General features: G+C 39.7%; 1 protein-coding gene across 1 annotated transcript in view; it reads left to right on the forward strand.

The window, feature by feature from the left end:
- RAB2A (RAB2A, member RAS oncogene family) overlaps positions 1 to 25,458 on the forward strand; it is a 56,446-nt gene that overhangs the window by 16,082 nt on the left and 14,906 nt on the right. Inside the window, exons 2-6 of the mRNA XM_034429833.3 lie at positions 5,697 to 5,768; positions 7,666 to 7,733; positions 11,886 to 11,968; positions 14,212 to 14,304; positions 15,958 to 16,069. Coding sequence (XP_034285724.1) covers positions 5,697 to 5,768; positions 7,666 to 7,733; positions 11,886 to 11,968; positions 14,212 to 14,304; positions 15,958 to 16,069 — 428 coding nt within the window. The remainder of the gene's footprint in view (positions 1 to 5,696; positions 5,769 to 7,665; positions 7,734 to 11,885; positions 11,969 to 14,211; positions 14,305 to 15,957; positions 16,070 to 25,458) is intronic.

Raw genomic sequence — 25,458 nt, forward strand, 5'->3', positions numbered from 1 at the left:
CTTTCTTCAATCGACCTAACTGAAGCCTATTTGCATATCCCTATTCTCCCTTCTCATAGAAGATATTTGAGGTTTTGTTACGGGGGGGGTTCATTATCAGTATAGGGCGTTGCCCTTTGGACTCTCGTCTGCCCCCCGTACCTTTACAAAGGTATTGGCGGCTTTGGCTGCTTCCCTCCGGGTTCAGTCTGTTAGACTTTTATGTTATTTAGATGACATCTTGGTGTTGTCCTCTTCTACTCACCAAGCTGTGTTGGATATTAAGCTAACTCTGGAGACGTTAGCTGCCCATGGTTTTTCTGTTAATCTAGAAAAGAGCAACCTTGTTCCTTCTACTTCTCTAGTTCATTTAGGAGCCCTAATTGACTCTATACAGGGTAGGGTGTTTCTCTCCCCTGACCGCCAGAATAGTTTACGGGACTTGGTAGCTAAGATTGACGTGTGTAGGTCTTCTTCCTCTTATATTCTTTCTCAGTTATTGGGAAAGATGATTTCGGCCATTGCCATTGTTCCCTGGGCTCAGCTCCATGCCCAGGAACTTCAATGGTTTCTCTTGCCTCTACAGAAATCGGGCAAAGGCACGTCAACCAGGCCGGTTCCCGTTCCCTCCTCAGTGCTCTGATCCCTCCGGTAGTGGCGGTCCCCAGCGATATCAGCAGGCTGTCTCTTTCTAGAACCTCGACGGGTGGTGGTAACCTCCGATGCCAGTCTCCGGGGCTGGGGTGCCCATTGCCAAGGCCATCTGGCTCAGGGGACGTGGAGCATGGCGGACTCTCTTCGTCCAGTCAATTGGTTGGAGCTACAAGCTGTCTTTCTGGCTCTCCGTGCGTTTCGCCATCTGGTCTCCGGGTCTCATGTGCTTGTGCTAACGGACAATGTGACTGCCAAGGCACATCTCAACAAGTTGGGCGGCACCAGGTCCAAGGCCCTGTTGTCTCTGGCCATGAAGCTCGGCCTTTGGGCGGAACGCCACCTCGAGTCTCTACGGGCGGAACACATCTCCAGTGTCGCCAATGCCCAAGCAGATTGGCTGAACCGTCAGGAGGTGGACAATGCGGAGTGGCGGCTTCATCCCAGGATCTTTCAATCCCTGGTTCATCGGTTCGGGACGCCAGTTGTGGACTGTTTGCAACTCATGCCCATGCTCAGTTGCCCCGTTTCTTTGCCCGGTTTCCGGAACCCCAGGCGGAAGCCATCGATGCACTTCGGGCGCCATGGCCGGACGGTCTTTTGTACGCCTTCCCTCCAACCTCCTTACTTCCCAGGGTCATCCGCAGGATTCTGGACGAACGGGCGGAGGTGATTCTCTTGGCTCCTCATTGGCCGCGCAGAGCATGGTTTGCGGACTTAGTCTCCCTCTCTGTCGCTCCCTCCTGGCGCATTCCTCTCGAGACGGACGTTCTGACGCAAGGGGCACTGAGCCACCCGGACCTTCCTTGGCTCAGCCTGACCGCCTGGAGATTGAGCGGCTCTCCCTGAGGAGTGCCCTAGCTCCAGAGGACGTGATTCGGACGATCCAGGCGTCGAGACGCTCCTCCACTGACAGAATATATTCTGCAACTTGGCGGGTTTTCTGCTCATGGTGTGACCAGACTGGTGTGAATGTTCTACAACCCTCTATTATGGACATTCTTGTCTTTCTACAACGGGGTCTCTCCGATGGCCTTGCCCCTAACACGTTACGCCGCCAGGTGGCCGCCATTTCCTCTGTACTTACCTGCGGCTCACTGTCATCTCTGGCTCAACATCCTCTGGTTCGGCGTTTTCTTCGGGGCGCAACGAACCTGTCTCCTCCGGTCCTGCATCGTTACCCTTCCTGGGACCTTCCGTTGGTGCTTGAGTCCCTCATGGGTCCTCCGTATGAACCTCTAAGGACGGCCTCCCTACGGTTGCTGTCTTGCAAGGTCGCCTTTTTGGTGGCGGTAACCTCGGCTCGCCGCATTTTGGAGGTGGCAGCTTTGTCCATCCAAGCTGACCTCTGCGTGTTTCACACGGACCGTGTTGTCCTCCGCTTGGATCCTACTTTCATGCCGAAGGTCAACTCCGTCTTCCATCATGCACAAGAACTTATTCTGCCAAATTTCTGCCCGCGTCCTTCTCATCCTCGGGAGCGCCGTTGGCACACTCTGGACATCCGACGGGCTCTGCAAATTTACATCAAGCGGACTGCTGCTATTCGCCGGTCGGAAGCGTTATTTGTCTCCTTCCTTCCAGTCTCCTTGGGTCTCAAGGTATCTTCCTCTACTATAGGCCGCTGGATTCGTCAGACCATCACTTCAGTGTATGACCTTCGTTCCTTGCCGCGGCCTTCTCGGGTAACGGCCCATTCCACACGTAGTGCAGCTACGTCGGCAGCCAAATGCTCTCTAGCCGTCTTTTCCGACGCTTCATCTCTCTCAGCTCCTCAGAGAACCAAGGAGCCAATTGAGATCGGCATCGGGTCAGAGGCCGCAAAGGCACAACACGATCCAAAGTTCTGGCGGCCACACTCTCCCAGGCGGCCACCAGCTCTTCAGTCGAGTCGTGTGTCAGAGTCTCAGGAAACGGCCCAAGCTCCGTCAGGAACCTTTCTGGATCCATCAGGCGCCTGGGACGGAACCATTTAGTCGGTTCAGTCTCCCTGCGGCAGGGGGAAGCGGTAGGAAAGTCCAAGTGAAGGAGCGAATGATCTGTCCATGACAAGGGTTTAATGTCTAAGTCCCCTCTACCAAGATCATTCAACCACTGACCAGAGATGAAAATCAAGTCCAGAGTGTGTCCTCCTATGTGAGTGGGGCCTTGAACTAACTGGGTCAGGTCCATGGCCGTCATGGAAGCCATGAACTCCCGAGCCACCTCTGACGTCTCACCCGCGGATGGAAGGTTGAAAGTATGAATTTTCTCAAAAATAACACAACCGATTGTTGATTTCCAGAGATAGGCATCTCTGGTTCTTCACATCATTACTGTACTCAGATATAGCTGTAAATAGAAAATAGTTTTTGGATTGTTAATATATGTGAGTTGGTTTATTTTCTGATATATATGAATGAAAACTTATACTTTGCTAAAATGCTAGTGAAATGGTTGACATGATGTTGAACCAAACTTATACAATAATTATTCTTTGTATTTTAATATACAAACATTATTTTTAAAAGGAGAAAAGTTTCCATTGAATAAATAATTAGTGATTGGAACTTGTGTAAAGTAAGAAGGACCTTATTTGGAACATTCTTAGACACAATCTGTTCTTTTCCCGACCAAGCATAATAACTCTTTTTTCCATTGCTTTGGAGAAAGTTTCTTTCAATAGAATTTGAGAACTAATTGTTGTCAGATGTCATAGTTTCTTGGACTAATAATTATTAGTCGTAGTCTAGGACTGAAAATTGCAATTGTTTCTTTTTTGGTAATGGCTATTTTGATACTAGCCTGTTTGAAGCTGGTTCACTCAACACAGTATAAAATTGAGTTCAGTCATGTACATCCTCATATCACTTGATTGAGAATTGTCATTTAGCATATATAGCAGAAGGATAGGAATGTCCAAGATATGTCTTTATAAATGTTACAAGAATCTTAACTACAAACACTGTACATAAATTTCTAATAAAATAGGGAACTTCTCAAACTTTTGAATGATAGAATCCTGGCAATTATGCAAAGTAGGTAGCGTTATTTTTTTTTAAAAAAGGATATTCTGTTCTCAACATGCAGTTTGTCCAAGTGTATTTGGAAAATAGAATGATTTAATGTGGGCCAGATCAACAACTGTCTGCTCCTACTTTGATCCAAATCTGAAATCTAGAGAAATGAACTTACTCTGTTGTTAAATAAGGAACCATACATATCTATTATAAGTTTTTGCTTTTTAACAACAAGGAATAACATTTTAAAATAAAAGTAGGTTCTTCTAAGCAATTGCTGCCTGGCCAGAAATTTTTTTAAAACGAAAATATAATTTATTTGATTGTTGTATATAATTCAGTATTATTTATAAAAAATTGGGGTCAAGACTGGTTAACAGGTGTAAGAGTTTAGGGTTTTTTGTTTGCAAGGAGAGTCTTTAAAAATTGGAAGCAGTGGTTCTGTTTGATTTATGGGGTTTTTTTTTCATTATTTAGCTTTACCACTCAAAAAATGGATAATAATCTTACCAGATACAAAAGGGTAATATGGAGTTTCTAAAGTTAAGTTATTCTTTTTTTTAAAAAAAAACCTGCTAAATCCAAAGAAAAGTAAATGAAGAACACCTTTTGCACCCTTACCAGCAAATAGAAAGTACACTCAGTCCTGCTGCAAAGCCAAGCTCCTCACCTCTCTCCCAATCCCATCCCAAAGGGATTCCACAGGACTTGGGCTTGTTCCCATGCCTCACGAACACTCTCCAATTCCTTGCAGAAATGGTGGCTGCTTTCAGAGCTTTCTGCCCCAATCAGCTGGCTGTTGGAAAACTGCAAGGCTCTTCTGCTAGGCTTTGGGAAACCAGAACATGCTAAGGCAGTGGCTTCAGGATGAACTTTCCAAAATCTTGCTCTTGTTTTAAACACCCTCTATCCCCCCCCCCCATTGACATTTCTTAAAGAAAACAAAAACATAAAACAAAAAAGGCTGAGAGAGGCAAACTTGTTCATCTTTTTCTCCCCCAATCCCCTTAGGTGTTGAAACTAAATTCCCCACCTCTGTCCTCCAATCTCTATCCCCTCTAACAATTTAATTTACTAAACTTCCTGCATGCCTGGAAAGAGGGTGACAAAATCTGTAAATTACTTATCTTGACTCCATGCTGAAGAGTAGAGGAAAGGAATGAAGCAAGCAAAGAAAAATTTTCTGCAACTTTTTTCCTTGAGGAGCCAGTTAGAACTCCCTAAAAACTTTTTGGTGTTTGTCTAACTGCCTTTAAAACCTAGCTAGGACTCTAAAGCCAAGTCCTAACTGGGTCCTACAGGCAGTCATACAAATAGCAAAAATATTTCCAAGGACCTACTTCTATTGCTGCATATGATCTGCTCTAGCCAGCTAAATTTTTTGAGCTGATTTTTCTCTTCAGCTTCTCCCAACAAACAGCTGCAGAAAGGTTTTCTTTACTTGCTTCATTCCTTTCCTTTACACTTCAGCCTGGCACTTGCTTCTGGGCCACAGCCATGGTGTCTAGGGACACTGGGGGACGGAGCAGCTTGCTTTCATTCCTAATGTGACAAAATTTCTAGATGGAGGTCTATGGTAAAAAGTAAGTGAGCAATTGGCAATGGAGGTGGGGAGGCCCAAAGCAGGTGGGCTTATGTCTGTACTAGGCCTTCCAGGATCTCCGCATACCCAAGGCACCCCATGCTCATTTTAATCACCTGCACATTCATTGCACTAACAACTGCACTAGGGAGAGTAGGGATGGTTAGTTTTAATGTGAGGCAGTTCATTTAATATTTGTCCTGGCTTCCGGCCGTAATGGGCAGTCTCCATTATGGTCGTAACTTAAGGTATACCTGTATATATGTGGATTCTAACTATCATAGTATCATCGGAATAATGAGTTCTAAGTCACTTTTTTTTTTGTTAATATGTTTAAATCATTAAAATGATTTGCTTGAGATTAAGATTTAGAAATAGCCTTTTTAAACTTCAGAAACAGATGCTTTAATGGGTGTGTACCTTTAAATACGTTCATCTCTGCAAATATTGTATAACTGCAGATTCTTGAAATTCCTGTTTTTCAGGTGTTGGAAAATCATGTTTATTGTTGCAGTTTACAGACAAAAGGTTTCAACCAGTTCATGACCTTACTATAGGTAAGTCCTTAGTAGGTAAATGATGAAAGATGAAACATTTGTACATAAATGGTTCCTAATCCATTTGATATGTAATTTAGGTATATACTGAACAATTATTATTTCCACAATTATAATTACATTTGTATATAGCTACTGTTTTTCATAGTTGTATGAAAATTCTAGGGAATTTTAGTTTACTGTGGGCAAACTGTTGATTCATCTGCTCTACTGTGTGATTTTTGCTTGAGCCAGGAAGCATGTGCTTAGCAAATAAACTGGAAATGATAGCTTATCATTTCCTTTGAGAACCAAAACTATGGTATGTGAGAAAATAACAAGCCAGGATAATCTTTCCAAGTTATGGTAAATCTGGGGAACTCTTTTTATTCTTAACTAAAATGACCAGAAAAATAGGAAGATGGCAATTGAATATGTTGCTGTCTGCTGGAGACTTGTACTTGGAGGAGACTTGCTGGAGTCCTTGACTTACAGCATTTTGTTTAGTGATTGTTCAAAGTTACAACAGCACTGAAAAAAGTGATGTATGACCATTTTTCACAGTTATGACCTTTGTAACATCCCCATGATCATGTAATCAAAATTCAGGTGCTTGGCAACTGGTTCATATTTACAACCGTTGCTATGTCCCAAGGTCAATATGATCAGCTTTGGCGACCTTCTGACAAGCAAAGTCAATCGGAAAACCAGATTTACTTAACAACCAGGTTACTAACTAATCAACTGCAATGATTCACTTAATAACTGTGGCAAGAAAGGTTGTAGGATGGGGCAAAACTCACTTAACACATGTCTCACTTAACAACATAAATTTTGGGCTCAATTGTTGTCATAAGTCTCTCTAGGACTACTTGTAATCACTCAGAGAGTCCTTCTCCCCCACACACACATACATAAGCACACATAAATACATAATAGTTAAGCTTGTAAACAGTGAAAATTATTTTAAACTATTGTATTGTCGCAATGACTGAGTCCTATACTGTCTCATTGTTGCTCACAATTAGTGAACTCTCCTAGCTGCATTTTGCCTCTCAGAAGAGGAATTGAATGTGGCACATACTCAGGGAGTAATAAAAATAATAGGAACTATGGCCATACATAAGCTTTGACAAGAGTTTCAGAATGAGCCAGGCAGGTATTATGAAGAGAGATCCTTCTGTGGAAGCCAGTTACTTTTTCTGTCTTGGAGTCCAATCCCAAAATGTCATGGTAGGCTGTGCTCATTCTACTGAGGGAGAGCAAACATGCTACAGCTTCAAGCTGTAAGCTAGAACTAGACAGATCCCAATTCATGTTATCACTAACATCATCAGTAAGGCATCTTCATTCATTTGCATGTCAGTCTAATGCTAAAATGAATATAAGTTGCCTCTACAGTTGCCTGCAGAGATAAAGGCAAAGTCATAATTATATGTCCTTTAGAAATGATCTAATCTTTATTTATTGATTAGCCCTTGGGCCATATCAAAGTGCAGCGCTCCAGAAACAATTATTACAAAAGTTTGGTAGAAATAATTTAAAATGAAATTTGAATAGGAGTAAAACACAATTTAAAATGAAATTCAAGTAAAATACTAGAAATAGAAAATAGTAGAAATGATTAGTAAGGCCTCTTCATGCTACAGTAGTGGGTTTGAGTGTGAGCCATCTTAGTGCTAAAAACTATACTACAATGTCTGGCATGAATGGAAACTTAGCAAATCTGTATCAAATAGTGTAAAGGAACTGGAATACTGAAGCAACTGGAGAACAGTATTGCAATGTTTTTGAAAGACTAATGTAGATCTTTATTTCATTTTCTTTTACAATTTTGTGTATTTTTCTGATCGTTTTTGTATATAGTTAGTCAAAACTAAGAAATGATGGGTTTCATTTATTTTGTTTCATTATTCAGGTGTAGAATTTGGTGCTCGAATGATAACCATTGATGGGAAGCAGATAAAACTTCAGATATGGGATACAGTAAGTAAAAATCTTCCTGCAAGAATTTTTTAGACAAATTCAGATTGTTATTTTAAAAAAATAGAAGTTACCAAAAATAATATGGTCCTCCAGATTAGCAAAACTGGTCCTTGATTTTGCACTTGTTAAGCTGGAAACATTATGAATCAATAGTTTCTATCTATCCACTGTCAGGATAGACAGTGGCTTCATTTTATACTTGGAGTGATGGTGGTGATAATGATGATGATTGTGAAATTATTTTTAACTTGCTACTTCTAGGCTTTAAAAAGAGTAGGGAAATGATTGTTCAATTTTTGTCTTGTCTACCTATGGTCTGAATTAGCATGTTTTATTTTAGGGGCTGTAGTAAGTTAAACATGTTTACTGGAATGAAGAGGTTTTAAGCAGCTACATTATAGAATTAGTTTATTCAGTAGTATTGCATCATTTACTTCAGTGCAGTTGGCAAAAAGGCTTTCACTTTAAAACAATACTTTAAAAATTGTTTTGAATTTTTTTTTCCATTCTGATTTTTTAAAAAAATAAATACATAATGGTCAACTCACGGTTCTTAGCCATAAAAAGAAACAGAAAAAGTATTTGTGTGTTGCTTTCTGCACCTAATAACAAGAAACTGGAAGTTTACAGCAGGACATTGGGAAGAGCATAGAAATCTTGTTGCTTCCTGTTTCCATCAAATAACTGCTTAGAATTGCTGGAAGAGAAATCAGGACCAAGCCTTAGATTTCCCTTTAGCTATTGGGCTTTGGAATTAGCAAGGCAAGGTTGTTGTGAAAGTGAGCAAGGGTCACAATTTCCACCAATATTGGAAGACTATTTCCAATCAGAATTAAATTGTAGCTTTTACAATATAACCTGGATGGATATGAGAGATGCATAAAAAAAGATCGAGTAAGTAGGTAAAGATTACAGATTGTCCATTGCTATAGTGGAAAGCTACTAAATTGCTCCCATATCACATTTATTAATGTATCTTCTATATTAATATTAGAGCAATACTTCATGAATGAAGGCAAATATACATATCCCAGGATAATGTTGCAGGATCCAATATGGGTCGGAAGCAGTACAAAGCAGCTTTCGAGATCTGCAAGTGGGCATTGCATATTGCTCAGAAGCTACTATTTGAGGACAAATCATGCTTTGCAAAGATCACTTGGAGATGGGCAGTACTTCTAATGTAATCTATCAGATCCCCTGCATGGATTGCCCCTGTGACTATGTAGGATAGATGGGCAGGAAGCTAACCACCAGACTGCAAGAACAGAAGCAAGTGTCAGATCAGGAGACCTGAACTCATTAGTAGCCTGACATTGCAGTGAACAAACACATACATTTAATTTCTCAGCTACTAAGATTTTTGGCTGAGCAGCTAAAAAGATAGCCAGGGAAATGATTGAAGCCTGAGAAATAGGTCCCTTGTCAGTCAACAGCAGGGCTAATTTACCACCAGTTTATCAGATACTTAGGAGGACTTGATAGCACAAAGAAATAACAGCCAATAGGAAGCCACACCCAGTCAGGCACCTCATAAATATGATGCATAGAGTAGTCCAAAGACACATTCCAGTAGAGAGAAGTTCCATGAGGATGGGCTCCAGCATGAGTCCTAAAGCTCAGAAAGCTAATTCTCTTGTCCTTATGACTGACCATGTGGATCCTGTATTAATAGTTCAGTTTCTGATAATTTCACAATATCAAGTAATACATAAGTAAGATTTAGTGTGAAGTTTCTGTTCATAGATGTATCAAATTCAACAAGAAATGAGAAAATGACAATTTTTAACAGGACTAACATTTTGCCTTAAGAAATATTAAATTAACAGATTCACTCTGCCTTGTTCAGTTATTTAAAAATCCTACACCTGGAGGGGAAAGAGGATATATTTGATTTCATTTCTGTTTTTTTAAGATATTGCCTTTATCTTTCAAGTTTTCAAAATCGTATTTTATTTCATACATATAGGTTTACGACCATTTACAACTACTTTACGAACATTCATTTAGTGACTGTTCAGAGTTACAGTGGCACTGAAAAACGGACTTACATCCTCCCACTTGGCCTTTGCAGGGTCCCTGCAGTCATGTGATCACAATCTAGGCACTTGCTAACTATCTTGCACATATGACGGTTACAGTGTCCTGTAGTCATATGATTGCTACCTTGTGACCTTCCCAGCAAGCTTAGTGACAGGAGGTTTCAAGTTACAGTCATGTGATGTCCTAATGACTGCAAGTGATTTGTTGAACAATCATGGCAAAAAGGTAGTAAAAACATGCCTCACCTAATTACTGCACTGCATAATGATGAATTTTCTGATTCCTATTGTTGTCATAAGTCAGGGCTTACCTGTATCTAGGTCCCTCTATTTACCTAGAAGGTCTCTTTAAAATTTTACCATATAAAATGCACAGTGGTGCAGTAGTTAGAGTGCAGTACTTCAGGCTACTTCTGCTGATTGCCGGCTGCCTACAATTTGGCAGTTCAAATCTCACCAGGCTCAAGGTTGACTCAGCCTTCCATCCTTCCGAGGTGGGTAAAATGAGGAGCCAAGTTGTTGGGGACTAAATGCTGACTCTGTAAATCACTTAGAGAGAGCTGTAAAGCACTGTGAAGTGGTATATAAGTCTAATTGCTATTGCTAGAGATTACTATTTTTAGGAATAAGGATATTCATAATATTTTGTTTTTAGCTATTTTGTGTACAAAGCTCCATGCAACTCTGTTTCAAGTACAAAACTGCTGTTATGTAGTCAAGACTACAGCATTATTCCTGTCCTAAGTCTTATAATTTGCAATTAGAAATCTTAACAATATCAAACTTACAATTAAAACAGCAAAACAGAGAAGTGCAATAAATTGTAACATAGAGTTGACCTGGATATAAATCATGAAGTATGGTTCATATATGATCATTGACTTCTGACATTGCATGTTTTATGTAAATATCTTCATGTCATATCAGAGCTGTATGCAGACCTAATATCATACAAGTTTCTATAATACGCACCAATTGCCTAATATTATATCACAGACCTTATGAAGTAACTGCCCTGCTCTGACTAGCCTGAGACTTCACAAGCTACATAAACTTGGCATATTTAATATTGATTGCTAAATGTCCTTAATTTATTTCACTATAATTTATCTAGGGTTAAAAAGCAAAGCTGTCATATCTTTTCTACAGATGATGTTAGAAATATATTTTCTTCTATATGTTGTTTACATCACTACATGATTTAGTATTGCTAACAGACAACAAGCAGTTTCTGATATTGATGTGGATTCTGTTCATTTTTTCATCTCTATATTTACAGTATTTATAAATACTCTATAAATTACATTATGGGTTAAACATCTGTTACATATTTTGCATAGCTGTGCCAAGCTATACTGATAATTAGTTTATAAGACCTCTGGATCATTTATTTGAAAGATCAATTTATACACAAGATGTTTTGTAAGTTTTCTGTGCTTGCCATTCTACCAGTGTGTATATGTGTGTGTTTATTCTCTGGATAAGCTTTGTTTCAGAAGTACAGGATGTTATTTAAATGATAACAGACATATATAAAATCAAATTCAAAACTGTTGCTTTTCATAATAAAATGATGGAGAAAAAAACCCAACTGAAGATTGTTGAAATCTGGTTGCAATGTATGATATAATGGATAAAATCTGCATCCTTGGCCTTCATACAACTTTTACTCCAGCAGATGGTGGGCGTAAAGATGTCATTCATCATTTATTTACAATGGGCTTTATTTATTCTAGTGTCAACAGCTGCCCCAGGGAGGGAGATATTGAATTCAAATGTGAAGCGCTGGGCTATTTGCTTCCTTTCAAATTTGTCTTCAGAGCTTAGTTGCTAGGAGTCCATTCTGTACTCTAATAATGATTCATGTATTGTGAAGCCATTCAGTAAATTGGGTTGTCAGGGATTGCCAAAAAAGGTTTAGAGGTCTTGTTCTTGATTTTTCCCCTAATGGTGCTGTAGATTTTTAAAAATATGTAAGTCTTATTTTCAAGAAATAGTGGCTGTTTATTTTGTTCCCAATCTCAGTAAAATAAATTTCATAGTATAGTTAAGTAAACTGATACTTCTCACACATGAGGAATAAAGAACTGTTGCTCTTGTTTTACTACAGGCTGGGCAGGAGTCCTTCCGTTCCATCACAAGGTCATACTACAGAGGGGCAGCAGGTGCTTTACTAGTGTATGACATTACAAGGTGAGAATCTTGCAGTTTAGTGTGATTTAGACTCTTGTACTCTTGTAAAGTATACTGGGTTGGTGGTCTACTAGTTCATGCTTTATTTAAATTTTATTGCTATCAGTGGACCTATTTTAAGCTTTATTAAGATGGATTATATCTATTGTCAAAGTACACTCAAATTTTGCAGGACTGAATGTGTATATTCATGTTGAGTTTTAGAGACAATATTTAATGTGGCTAAGGCGAATATTTAATTCTGAAGTGGATTTTCTGTGTAGCTGATAAAGCTTGTAATTCGAGACATGATTTCACAGTGTTCTGCTGCTACATTCTTAAGCATTTATACTTTTCAGAATTCCCAACCAGATGAATGTTAGGTGTTTTTTGGTTAAAGATTACATAGACACTGTGGGGAGGGAGGGAGGGTGTGTGTGTGTATCACGTAGTAGATTAGTTTTCTGTCTAGATTAGGTTATATTTTAATATCATATTGTGCTGAGAGTTTTTATGTTATTCAGATTATAAAGGACCAGAATGAAAAGAATTTTAAATATTGATTCTTGTTCCTTTATCATATCAGTCAAAGCAAGAATGATTTCTAAATACTGTATTTTTCGGAGTATAAGACGCACCTTTCCCCCCCTAAAAGAGGGTGAAAATTTGGGTGCGTCTTATAGACCAAATGTAGCCCCGCCCAGCCTCTCAAATGGAGACTTCAGAAGTTGAAAAAAGCCTCTGAAACCTCCGTTGATAGGCTGAAAAAAGCCTCTGAAACCTCCATTGATAGGCTGAAAAAAGCCTCTGAAAACTCCGTTTGAGAGGCTGAAAAAAGCCTCTGAAATCTCCGTTGATAGGCTGAAAAAAGCCTCTGAAACCTCCATTGATAGGCTGAAAAAAGCCTCTGAAAACTCCGTTTGAGAGGCTGAAAAAAGCCTCTGAAATCTCCGTTGATAGGCTGAAAAAAGCCTCTGAAATCTCCGTTGGTAGACTGAAAAAAGCCTCTGAAAGGGAGGTTTGAGAGGCTGAAAAAAAGCCTCTGAAAGGAAGGTTTGAGAAGCTGATAAAAGGGCCTCTGAAACAGAGGTTTGAAAGGCTGAAAAAAAAAAGCAAGGCACAGAGCTCACAACCAACGAACCTGTTGCTAAAGTTCACGTCTGGGAACAACAGCTGATTGGGGGTATTCCAGGAAGCCGATCCACCCCCAATCAGTTTTTTTCTTATTTTTCTCCCCAAAAACTAAGGTACGTCTTATACTCCGGTGTGTCTTATAGTCCAAAAAATATGGTAGTTTGTGCTGATTCTAGTTGTGTTATTTGGTTGCATTTTATATAAATTCAAAATGTAAGGCCTTTTTAAGAAGGGTGAAGAGTGTTTGGTTTTTCCCAAGTTATTACCGTATGTTTCAGACTATAAGATGCTCTGGACTATAAGACGCACCTAGCTTTTGGAAAACAAGAAAAAAAAAATCTGCCTCTGCCTCCCAGCAATTTGCCTCCTTGCAGCAAAGAGCAAATAGCCAGGTCAGCTTCAGCACAGCCTGATTTAGCACGGGCAGCTGATTGGTGATTGGATCTCCCTCCTGGAATACCATCTATCAGCTGTTCCAGGCTGCGGGGATGGCCACTGCCTGTCGCCGCTCATTGCCACTGCCGCCTATTGCCGTCTCCATGCACCCCATTTTTGACCTCTGCGCACCCCATTTTCGGCCCGTGCCAGGCGGGGATCCCCACCGCATGGAACGGGCCAAAAATGGTGTGCACAGAGGCTGAAAATGGGACATGTGGAAGCCAAAAATGGGGCGCTCAGTGGCGGCGATAGGTGGCAATGGCGATGGGCGGTGGCGATCCCTGCAGCCTGGAACAGCTGATAGGCCGTATTCCGGGAGGCAGATCTAACCGCCAATCAGCTGCTCTTGCTATATCAGGCTGTGCTGAAGCTGATCTGGCTATTTGCTCTTTGCTGCGAGGAGGCAAATTGCTGGGAGGCAGAGGCCAAAGGGGGGGCGGGGCTTGCAGGTGGGTTGGGAGGCTTCAGCAACATTTTCTGTATAAGATACACAGACATTTCCACCCACTTTTGGGGAAGGGTAAGTGCATCTTATACACCAAAAAATATGGTAATTAGTTTTGATTTGTAAGTTCCTTAGGATTGATATCAGTTATATGGACTATAAACTCTAAATATTAATCCTTTGAGATATTTTATTGGGTCTTTTTTTTTTTTTTTGGGCGTTCATTTACATTTTAGTTTCTTTTCAGGAGGGATACTTTCAACCATTTGACAACATGGTTAGAAGATGCCCGCCAGCATTCTAATTCCAATATGGTTATTATGCTAATTGGAAACAAAAGGTACTTTGTTTTCTGAAATGGTGTACATTAGGATAATTGTAATTTTGTTGTATAGATATATAAATTTATAGTTTAGATTTTTTTTATTCCAATTTTATAAATAAATTAAGGCTGTGAACATGCCTAATACTCTTTCCCCACCACAACAACCTCTGAGGTGAATTGGACTGAAAGAGAGTGACTTGCACAAAGTGATCCAGCCAGCTTTTGTGTCTAAGGTGGAACCAGAATTCACAGTCTTCAAGTTTCTAGCTCGGTGCCTTATCCATTAGATCAAACTGGTTCTCGGTTGCAGAAAGTATAGAACAAATACAATGATAAAATTAAAAAACATCTTGAGGCTATTAAAAGTGGTTTAATTAAAATATTTTACATTTTCTCTTTGCAAAATATTAACTGCCCTTTATTTTATAGTTAGCTAGCTAGCTTCTTGCCTCAACAGTTCTTGCAACTAAATAAAATCACCATATTCCTAATCTTCTTCCTTATGCTAGTTGATTTGCTATTTGAAACATTAACATGATTTTTTTGTTGCTGGCAGTTCAGTAGGCTGGATTTGTTTCTATAACTTGCTCTGGCTTCTACTATCATTCTTCATTGTTTTTGTTTTAAAACATTGTTTTATAACTTTAGCAATTGCCAAAATCTGGCCTGCTTTAATAATAAATACTTTTTTCTGATTAAAACAAATCTATTGACAGAGTGAGTAGATTTTACTTCTTCCATATAGCCAAACTACTCTCTTAAAATGTAGCCTGTTAGAGAGATCACAGACTCTGTAGTGTGTCCATAGTTTATAATAATTCATGGTTAATAAGCCAGGATGAAAGAAACATTGGATTGCCTTTGTATTATATCCTATAAATATTTTAGGAGACAATTAATGAAAGCGGTGCCATTTTTGCTGTTTTAAGGAGGAGTCAGAGTACTTGGTTGGGCAATAGTAAGGAAGTATTTTAGATCCTAAATTATTAAGCATGACACCTGAAATGTGAACCTACTAGTTTAAGGATATCCATAAATATCCTTAATGGCACAAAATGACAGGGAGCAGAAAATTCCATAATGTTGATTTTAATCTTACTTCAAATATGTAAGCAGTACTGTTGCAGCTAAAATAGTTCCTTAAACTTTGGTGATGTGGGCAATTCTACATACCAAATTTAAAATAACCAAACCTTGAAAAGTAGTAAGATAATTAAATTTGATCTAATTTCACTTAACATTTAATTCAGCTAAATATAGGTATGCTAAATGTCTATAATTTTCCATTAAAATTAGAATTTCATAACTACATCTGAAGGCTAAACTTATAGACAGGATTTGTTTTATTATTGCTACTTGTATCTCATATCCTAGCAAAGGCAATTGTTTGGAAATAGTTAGCTAAAATAATGAACAACCATTAGTTTGTTTGAAGAGGCATGTCTTTTGTTAAGTATCAATACTGGCAATTCTGGCAAATTTTAAAGCTTTCCACTTGGATTTTTTAATAACAGTAGTGAATATATTTGCAATTTAATAATTCTGGACTTCAGAAAAATAATACTATCTGAGATAAGACAATTTGACATAATTGTAATCTTACCTAAATATTATAAACAGATACAGCTAAGTAATTCTGATCTTTCTCTATTAATTTTTTTCCCTTAGTGATTTAGAGTCTAGAAGAGAAGTGAAAAAAGAAGAAGGTGAAGCATTTGCAAGAGAGCATGGCCTTATCTTTATGGAGACATCTGCCAAAACTGCTTCAAATGTAGAAGAGGTAATTTTGAGTATTTTTTTATAGATGAAAATTCTAAGTTTAGAAAAATATTGAAAAATATCTTTGAAATAAAGATAAAATATTTTTCCTGAACTATTGAATCATACCAGGATCCTATTGAAAGCCACAGAATGAAATGAAGCATTCTCTGCAGATTGTAAGATTGTGCAGCTGTTGGCCATGTCTCAATCCTTTCACTGATACCTTAATGCCTACTTACCTCAAATGTGTACCCTGAGACCACGTAGCTAATTTGTGAATACACAAAACAGTGTGGTTTTTTTTAAGGAGCATTGAGTGATATAGTGAGCATGATCATGCCAAATTTAAAGCACTTTCCCTACTTTGGACCTGAATAGCTGTTTATAACATGCTATCTTCCATGCTACTTCAAACTTTATTCTGCCAAGTGCTCTAGGGGTAGGGAGAGGGTCTGAATGTCAGCTGAAAAGCCCTGCTTTTTCTACTGTACCTTAGAAAATTTGCCAATTGACAAGTGTGAATTACTTTTTCTTTTCCTTTTTTTACATTTAGTGTGTCATGCAACACCATCAAGTTCTCACAGAGCCATAGGATTCCTCAGAACAGTTAAAAAACCTCTTCAGTTTTTTTACTCAGAGGAAGTAGAATAAATGCTGGTGATTAAAAATAAAACCTAAAGAGAGAGAATAGAAAAGCCAGAAATCAAACTACAAAAGCTATTCTTTTCTATTGTTTAGATGGCACGTTAAATCAAAATTTACTGAGTTATATTTCACCAAGGAGTGGAGGAATGATTTTCAACAGAATCTCCAATGTAAATCACAAGTTGCATTAAGAGTCCATTGATCTGTTGTTTACAAAAGACTTTGATCAAAATTGGATGATAGGCAGGAGGCAACCATTGAGATTTGTACAGTATTCAGGTCAACAGCAGATAACCATTTGTAAATAAACCACTTATCCAAAGAAGGGAGAAATATGGATGTCACTTTGCATTCTCATATGCAATCCCTTATTTTTCTCCTATAAAATATACTAAAACAGTCTTGGCTAAAACATTTTTGTGGGGAGGAACCGAATGGATTATGCTAGGAAGATGCATTAGCTGACTGGCAAAATATGCCACACACTGAGAACTACAATGTTAAGGAAAGAGGTGATGTCCTGATCTTGCCCTTGCTCTGGATTTTATTTCATTGAATCAGGAATTACCAAAAACTTCCACAATTAGGTTCATCTTAGAGGTGGCTGACCCCAAACAAAATGGCTTGTTCTGATTTTGAAATTAGTATAGTAGTATAGCCTTTATTGTCATTATACATCATATTTACAACAAAATTTGTTTACCCTCTGGTGCAATCCATAACAGAACATTATGTAACATTAAAAACAACAACATAACATTGCTATCTTAAATCTATTTTGTATCCAGGAAAACCTATCCAGTTTAATTTAAAATGTTGGGTGAAATTTTGGAGTTTTGATGCAAAGTAATATTTGTAAAGTGAAACTTTTTCATTTCAAAAATAAACTATTAAGTTTTTTTTGTTACTTTATGATTGATTTGGTACTATAAATCTAATCAACTATATATTGCCACCAGATGGCAGCATGTTACATAAAAAGCTTAAGGAATCTGTCTTTTTCAGTATCAGACAGATGTATTTTTAAAAATTTAATAGTATCCTAAATTATATCTTTGTTTATTTTCCCAAGTTTTCAAGTTTATTGTTTTATTGGTTGTAAGCTGCCCAGAGTTGTATTTAAAATGGGCAACTATGCAAATGTTTTAAATAAATAAACTTCAGCAGGTATTGCCTTTAAAAATTAGGCAAATATTATTCCCACATTAAAATTTGTAAAATTCACATATTTTGAATTATTGTTCTGCATTTTCAAAGTAATTTGATACACTGATACAATCTTGAGTATACAATTCTCCCTTATGTTAAAAGGGTTCTTTAGTCCATGTTGACTAGGATTAGTATATAATCCTACTGTCAAGAGATCAGTGTCTTTCTCAGTCTATGTACAGGAAATCCTTGACTTACAACCATTTGTTTAGTAACCGTTTGAAGTTACAACATGATCAAAATTTTGATCATGTGATAAAAATTTATATGCTTGGCAATTGGTTCATATTTAAGACAATTGCAGTGTCCCAAGGTCATGTGATCACCTGTTGTCATCTTCTGACAAGCAAAGTCAATGGGGAAGCCAGATTCACTTAACAATTGCAGTGATTCGCTTAACAACTGTAGCAAGAAATGTTATAAACGGTTTTGCTTAGCAATAGAAATTTTGTGGTTGTAAGTCGAGGACTACCGTATTTTCCGGCGTATAAAACGACTGGGCGTATAAGACGACCCCCAAATTTTCCTGTTAAAATATAGGGTTTGGGCTATACTCGCCGTATAAGACTACCCCTCTTCCAACGCACACCAAATAAAAATTAAAAAAACATCAACTGGCTCACCCACAATGTAAAAGCAGCTGTGCTAGACCCAAAATGGCCCCTGAAACAAGCAGGAACCTCACACAGCCACAAAAAGCCACAAAAAACAACTTTCACACTTTACACACACACAACACAACACAACACAACTGGCTCATCCACAATGTAAAAGCAGCTGTGCTAGACCCAAAATGGCCCCTGCAACAAGCAGGAACCTCACACAGCCACAAAAAGCCCAAAAACCCAACTTTCACACTTTACACACACAAAATTCCACATACAGCTTTGTGAGATTTTGTGTGTTTGTGTAGTTAGAGTGAAACACTACAGAAACACACTAAATCTCAGAAAGCTGCACAAATATTATTTTATTTTATTTTTATTTTTATTTTTATTTTTATATGAAAGCTAAATTTAAAACTTCCTAAACTTTAAATGGCTAGGTCTAAAAAAGAACAACTAAAAAAAAAACCAATTAACTATTATTTTTTTTTTAAAGATCCCAAAGGGGAAAAATACTTACCCAATAGAACAGGGGTCTCCAACCTTGGCAACTTTAAGACTTGTAGACTTCAACTCCCAGAATTCCTCAGCCAGCTTTGTTTTGCTGGCTGAGGAATTCTGGGAGTTGAAGTCCACAACTCCCTGCCTGCTTGATTGCAGGCAGGGAGTTGCTTGCTGATGGAATGGATTCAGGCAAGCGAAGCAAGGCAAGCAGCTAAGGCAGTGGTTCTCAACCTTCCTAATGCCGCGACCCTTTAATACAGTTCCTCATGTTGTGGTGATCCCCAACAATAAAGTTATTCCTAAAACCATCAAAAATATGTGTTTTCCGATGGTCTTAGGCCAGGGGTCCCCAACCTTTTGGACCTCAGGGACCACCAACTTCATAATTTTAAATTTTGCGGACCACTAATACGAATCCAGTGCACCGCTTGCTGAAGCACCTGAACTCCCAGTACGGGATGGGGTCCTTCAGGCACTCTCCCTCCTGTCTGTCTCTCTCTCTCTGTCTCCCACTCTTTCTCTCTCATTCTCTCTTTCTCTCTCTCTCATTTTCGCTCTCTCTCTTTCTTTCTCTCCCACTCTTTCTCATTCTCTCTTTCTCTCTCCCCCTCTCTCATTCTCTTTCTCTCTCCCCCTCTCTCATTCTTTCTTTCCCCCACTCTTTCTCTCTCTCCCCCCTCATTCTTTCTCCCCCTCTTTCTCATTTTCTCTCTCTCTCTCTCATTCTCTCTCTGATTCTTTGATTCTCTTTGATTCTCTGTCTTTCTCTGTCTCTCATTCTCTCTTTCTCTCTCTCTCTCTCTCTGATTCTCTCTGTCTCTGTCTCTCTCTCTCATTCTCTTTCATTCTGTCTTTCTCTCTCTTTCTCTCTCTGTCTCACTCTGATTCTCTCTCTCTCATTCTCTCTCTGATTCTCTGATTCTCTTTGATTCTGTCTCTTTCTCTGTCTCTCATTCTCTCTCTCTCACTCTCTCTCTCTGATTCTCTCTGTCTCTTTCTCTCATTCTCTTTCATTCTGTCTTTCTCTCTCTCTGTCTCACTCTGATTCTCTCTCTCTCATTCTCTCTTTCATTCTTTGTCTCTTTCTCTCTCTGTCTCATTCTGATTCTCTCTCTTTCTCTCTCATTCTCTCTCTCTCTCATCTCATGGGCCAGCCAGTGTCTTGGGGCTGAGAGGAAGTCAAGCACCTCCCTGAGAGACTGAGGGCCGAAAGAAGTGTGGGAGCGAAGCACTACTTGAACTTGTGCGGCATGAGCATTCGCCTTGGTATATTTGCGCCAGCCGATGGCCAAGGCAGCCCTCATCTGTCTGCTGAAAGTGCAGCATCAGGATTCTGCCTTGCTATATTTGCGGCGCAAGGCAGCCTTTGTTTCCTGCTGCTTGGGACTCAAGGTAAATAGCGTCTGATCCGGAGAGCAGCTGGATTTTGCTCTCTAATCCGGATGCCAGATCGCCCCCCTGCAAACTCTCGTCTCTCGAGGAGCGCCCCTGAAGCGGGGCTGGAAACTTTGGTTGGACTGCTTGAGAGAGGAGAGCTTGCAGGGGGGGCGATTTGGTGTCTGCAATGGAGAGCGGCATCCGGCTTTTTCTCTCCGCTGTAAGAGCGCTGTAAGAGCGGCAGCCCTCATCTCCTAATGCTTGGGACTCGGAGCGGTAAATGGTGACTGGTCCGGGGAGCAGCTGGATTTTGCAGTCCCAAGCATTAGGAGATGAGGGTTGCCACTCTTACAGCGGAGAGAAAAAGCCGGGTGCCGCTCTCCATTGCAGACATCAGATCGCCCCCCTGCAAGCTCTCCTCTCTCAAGCAGTCCAACCAAAGTTTCCAGCCCCGCTTCAGGGACCGCTCCTCGAGAGACGAGAGTTTGCAGGGGGCCGATTTGGCATCTGGATTAGAGAGCAAAATCCAGCTGCTCTCCGGACCAGTCACCATTTACCACTCCGAGTCCCAAGCATTAGGAGATGAGGGCTGCCACTCTTACAGCGCTCTTACAGCGGAGAGAAAAAGCCGGATGCCGCTCTCCATTGCAGACATCAGATCGCCCCCCTGCAAGCTCTCCTCTCTCAAGCAGTCCAACCAAAGTTTCCAGCCCCGCTTCAGGGAGCGCTCCTCGAGAGACTAGAGTTTGCAGAGGGCCGATTTGGCATCTGGATTAGAGAGCAAAATCCAGCTGCTCTCCGGACCAGTCACCATTTACCACTCCGAGTCCCAAGCATTAGGAGATGAGGGCTGCCACTCTTACAGCGCTCTTACAGCGGAGAGAAAAAGCCGGATGCCGCTCTCCATTGCAGACATCAGATCGCCCCCCTGCAAGCTCTCCTCTCTCAAGCAGTCCAACCAAAGTTTCCAGCCCCGCTTCAGGGACCGCTCCTCGAGAGACGAGTGTTTGCAGGGGGCCGATTTGGCATCCGGATTAGAGAGCAAAATCCAGCTGCTCTCCGGATCAGACACCATTTACCACTCTGAGTCCCAGGCAACAGAAGAGGAGGGCTGCCTTGCGCCACTCCTGACACAAATATACCAAGGCGGAATGCTGTTGCCGTACAAATGAAAGTAGTGCTTCACTCCCACAGCTTCCAGCCATCGCAAACGCCGCTTCTTCCCGCTTCTGCCGCCCTCTCCCCCACCGCCACAACAGCACCATTCATTCCAGATGGCGAGGGCTGCGCTCGTTTTTCTGTATTGCACCACCTGCAAAACCCCTGTGAAAGGGTTGTTTGACCCCCAACCACTGAGCTAAGGTAAGCAAGCCGGAGGGGGAAAAGTTTTTCCCTTCTCCGTGGCTCTGGCGGTCCCAGCTGAATTGCCTGATTAGCAGGCAAAGCTGGGATCGTCAGAGCTTAGATCGCCAGAGCCATTTAAGGCTCGTCAGAGTCTTTCGGGCTGGTCTGCCTGATTACAGGAGAATGACACCCGGCGTATAAGACGACCCCCGACTTTTGAGAAGATTTTCATGTGTTAAAAAGTCGTCTTATACGCCGGAAAATACGGTACCTGTATTAAGACTTTTACAACTGGAGGATGTTGAGACTGAATGCATGTAAACCATTTATTGTTATTATGAACCTATAATTTGTTTATTGTGGGCCCAATTGGCAAAAGAAAGCTCAGGACCATATCGGTTGGAAACATTCAGAAGAGCCCTTCATCCTGCAGTGGATACAAAATAGCTAAAATGATGATGATGATGAAGAAGAAGAAGAAGAAGAATTTGTTTATAGGATCCTGGCAATATTTTTTGTTAGAATATTTTGTGGTCCCAAATAGCACTTGAATTTGTTTGCTTGTATCTCATCTTTATTACTTTTACATATAATTCAAAGCAGCAAACTTACCATGTCCAACTTACCTTTCTCTTCCTATTTTCCCCACAATAACAACCCTGTGAGTTGGGTTATGCTGAGAGAGAGAATGTCTGGGCCAAATTCACACAACTGGTTTTCACAGCTAAGGCAGGACATGAACTTGCAATCTCCTATTTTCTAGTTTTGTACTTTTACCACCAGTTCATTAACCAATTAAGCCTGAAATACATAAATCCTTCAGATTAAAAAGTGGTTAAATATCAATAGCCATGTTGATGCAGGATAATAAAATAAAAACTATATTCCTTGTTTGAGCACTTGCAATTATAGCTTGCTTCATAAATTTTCATGCATTGTTGTGCCGACATTCCTCAGTTATGGGAACCTTCACTCCTTCGATTTGTTCTACTGAGTGCTTGTCAAATATTTATCTCCCTCTGCAGTATGGTTCCGCCCCCTCCTTCTGCGCATGCTCATTTTTTAACAGGACTATTTCTCAGTACATTGACCAAAATCTAGACTTACTTAAATAAAATAAACACATAGTATATTCCAGTGTCTTGATTCAGACCTTTGAAAATTCAGGAATCTCAAAGTTGATTCTCTGCAAACAAAAAGGACCAGTATCTAATACACCCTCCCTGTCGTTTAGGCCAATTTATTGTTCTCTATGCAATTTACATTTTGCCTATTTTAGAAGTAATCAGAACAGAATGGAAAGGGGAATCTCAGGGTCATCCAGTTCATAGATTATTTTCAAATTACTTTCTTGCTGCAGAAAAATATAGGAAATCCTCATATTCCAGAATGACAAACGTACCATGTTAGCTAAAAGTCTGTAGAGATTCTCAGTCATCTAGGTCATGGTTGTCCCAAAGGTGTTTTTTCAGGAAGCAACTGGACTTGCTTGTTTTTTCTTTAAATACATTTCGCTTTTCATCCAAGAAGCCTCTTCAGCTCTGACAGGATAGTGGGGAATGGAAGGACCCATACTCCTTGCAGACAGCTGGTCATTTGCATCCTTTTAGAGGGTTGTTGAAGCGCTTGGAGGTTTATCTGTGTCCTCAAAGTCATCTGAGTAGTGCTCCTGACTCTTGCTGTTTGCAATTTTTTTCTCTGGAAATCCATTTCTACTCACACACCATTCAAAGGATGCTTATTACAAATTACACAGCTAAAAGTCTAGAGATTCTCAGTCATCCAGGTCATGATTGTCCCAAAGATGCTTTTTTCAGGAGGCAACTGGAGGAGAGTCGAAGCACTTGGAGGTTTATCTGTGTCCTCAGGGTCACCTGAGTAGTGCTCCTGGTACCTGTAATCTGCAATTTTTCCTCTGGAAATCCATTCCAATTGCAAGAAATATAAATCCATTCCCCACTATCCTGTCAGAGCTGAAGAAGCTTCTTGGATGAGAAGCAAAATGACTTCAAAGAAAAAACAAGAAAGTCCAGTTGCCTCCTGAAAAAGCACCTTTGGGAGGAACAACCATGTTAGATGGTGGACTGCCGATTATTTGTCAGCCATGTATTTTTAAATAAGCAACGGATTGATGTGTATATATATATATGTGAGCTTTGATATAAAGTTCTGTTCTGTTCTGTTTTAGAAAATATAAAATCTCTTAAGAGATTATAGCTGTGAGAAAATTAAAAGTTTGAGCTGTAGTTTTAAATTATTTGAACATTTATGCCCCCCTAATAGTTAATTTAATTATTGCAACCCCCCTTCTAATATTGAAAACAATTATTTCTATAGACTATAGATCAGTTCACAGTCATCAGACAATTCATTTCCGAGTTCATGTCTGAAAACTATCTTGCTTCCTACATGTCCTCTGAAGCTGTAGTGATTAATTCTTCTCATTATGTTGCTGCAAATTTTCATGACCCTCGGTGATGATTCGATCATCCACTTACAGTTTATGCATATTCATATCTTTCTACTCATGGCTGAAAATATTTGAGTCTCCTTCACTGGCTGTAGTATGCACTTGGTGCAGTAATTGAGCTGCAGTAGATTGATTACTCTAGGGAGCTGTAAGGCCTTTAAAGGTGAAAACATATCAGTCCTGTTAATTAGGAAACAAAGCTCTGGTGGCAAGTTCGGCAGTCAAATGCTTCTAGAGTAGAAATTAGGAAAGGTATGATTTGTTCTCCACCATGAACCCTGTTTATTTTTTAGTATTTAAATTAGATTTGCAATCAGGTATAGCACACCTGAATATATGATACCAGAATTTAGTGACTATAAAAAGTTGGTAGGACAGAGTTTGATTTACTCTTTTGGCTATCTCTGTTACTGTCAGTACAGTACATCTTAAATTCTTACAGTGATAGGAACTGAATTATGTATCAAATACTAATTGAGTTGTGTGTGTGTAATATAAGTTGATACATTTTTGTATAAAATATTGATATGTTTTATGTACACTTTACAATGTAGGATCTTGCCCTTTGGAACATCTTAAACACACACACCCTGGTGAGATCTGTTCCTACCCTCCTGACCTTTCATAAGGGCCTGAAAACCTGGTTTTGCCAATTGGCTTGGGCCCCCAATGGAGGAGTGCTATGCTGGAAATGGTTGATGGAGTAATAGCAGATCCCACCTCATACCCTGCATACTTTGATCCTTCCCTCCCCATCGTTTTACCTTATCTTATAATTTTACTGTTATAGATATTCATATTGTTTATTGGTTTTAATTTTGTAAGCCACCCAGAATTGCCTTGTGGCGACAGCGAAAATAAATGTGATAAATAGATAAATAAAACATAAGGCCAATATTCTGTTATATGAAAGATGATTATTTTATTTATGTGCCACCCATCTCCATGATAAGGTGACTCTGGGCTGCTTTATATTTGAATAATCTTATTAAAGAGGGAAGAATAACTTACTATTTATGGTGATGTGAATATAGAGACATATATTTCTTACATACATTTCTTCTAAAGAAATAAATGTAAGCAAAATGTCCCGATCAACTTCATATGAATTTATTATCTTTTCTTTTTTCTTCTTTTTTCTTCTTTTTTCTTCTCTTCTCTTCTCTTCTCTTCTCTTCTCTTCTCTTCTCTTCTCTCTCTCTCTCTGTCGAGAGAGAGAGAGAGAGAGAGAGAGAGAGAGAGAGAGAGAGAAAC

Source organism: Pantherophis guttatus, chromosome 3 (genome assembly GCF_059756535.1).
Source record: "Pantherophis guttatus breed Tessera chromosome 3, ASM5975653v1, whole genome shotgun sequence".
NCBI lineage: Eukaryota > Metazoa > Chordata > Lepidosauria > Squamata > Colubridae > Pantherophis > Pantherophis guttatus.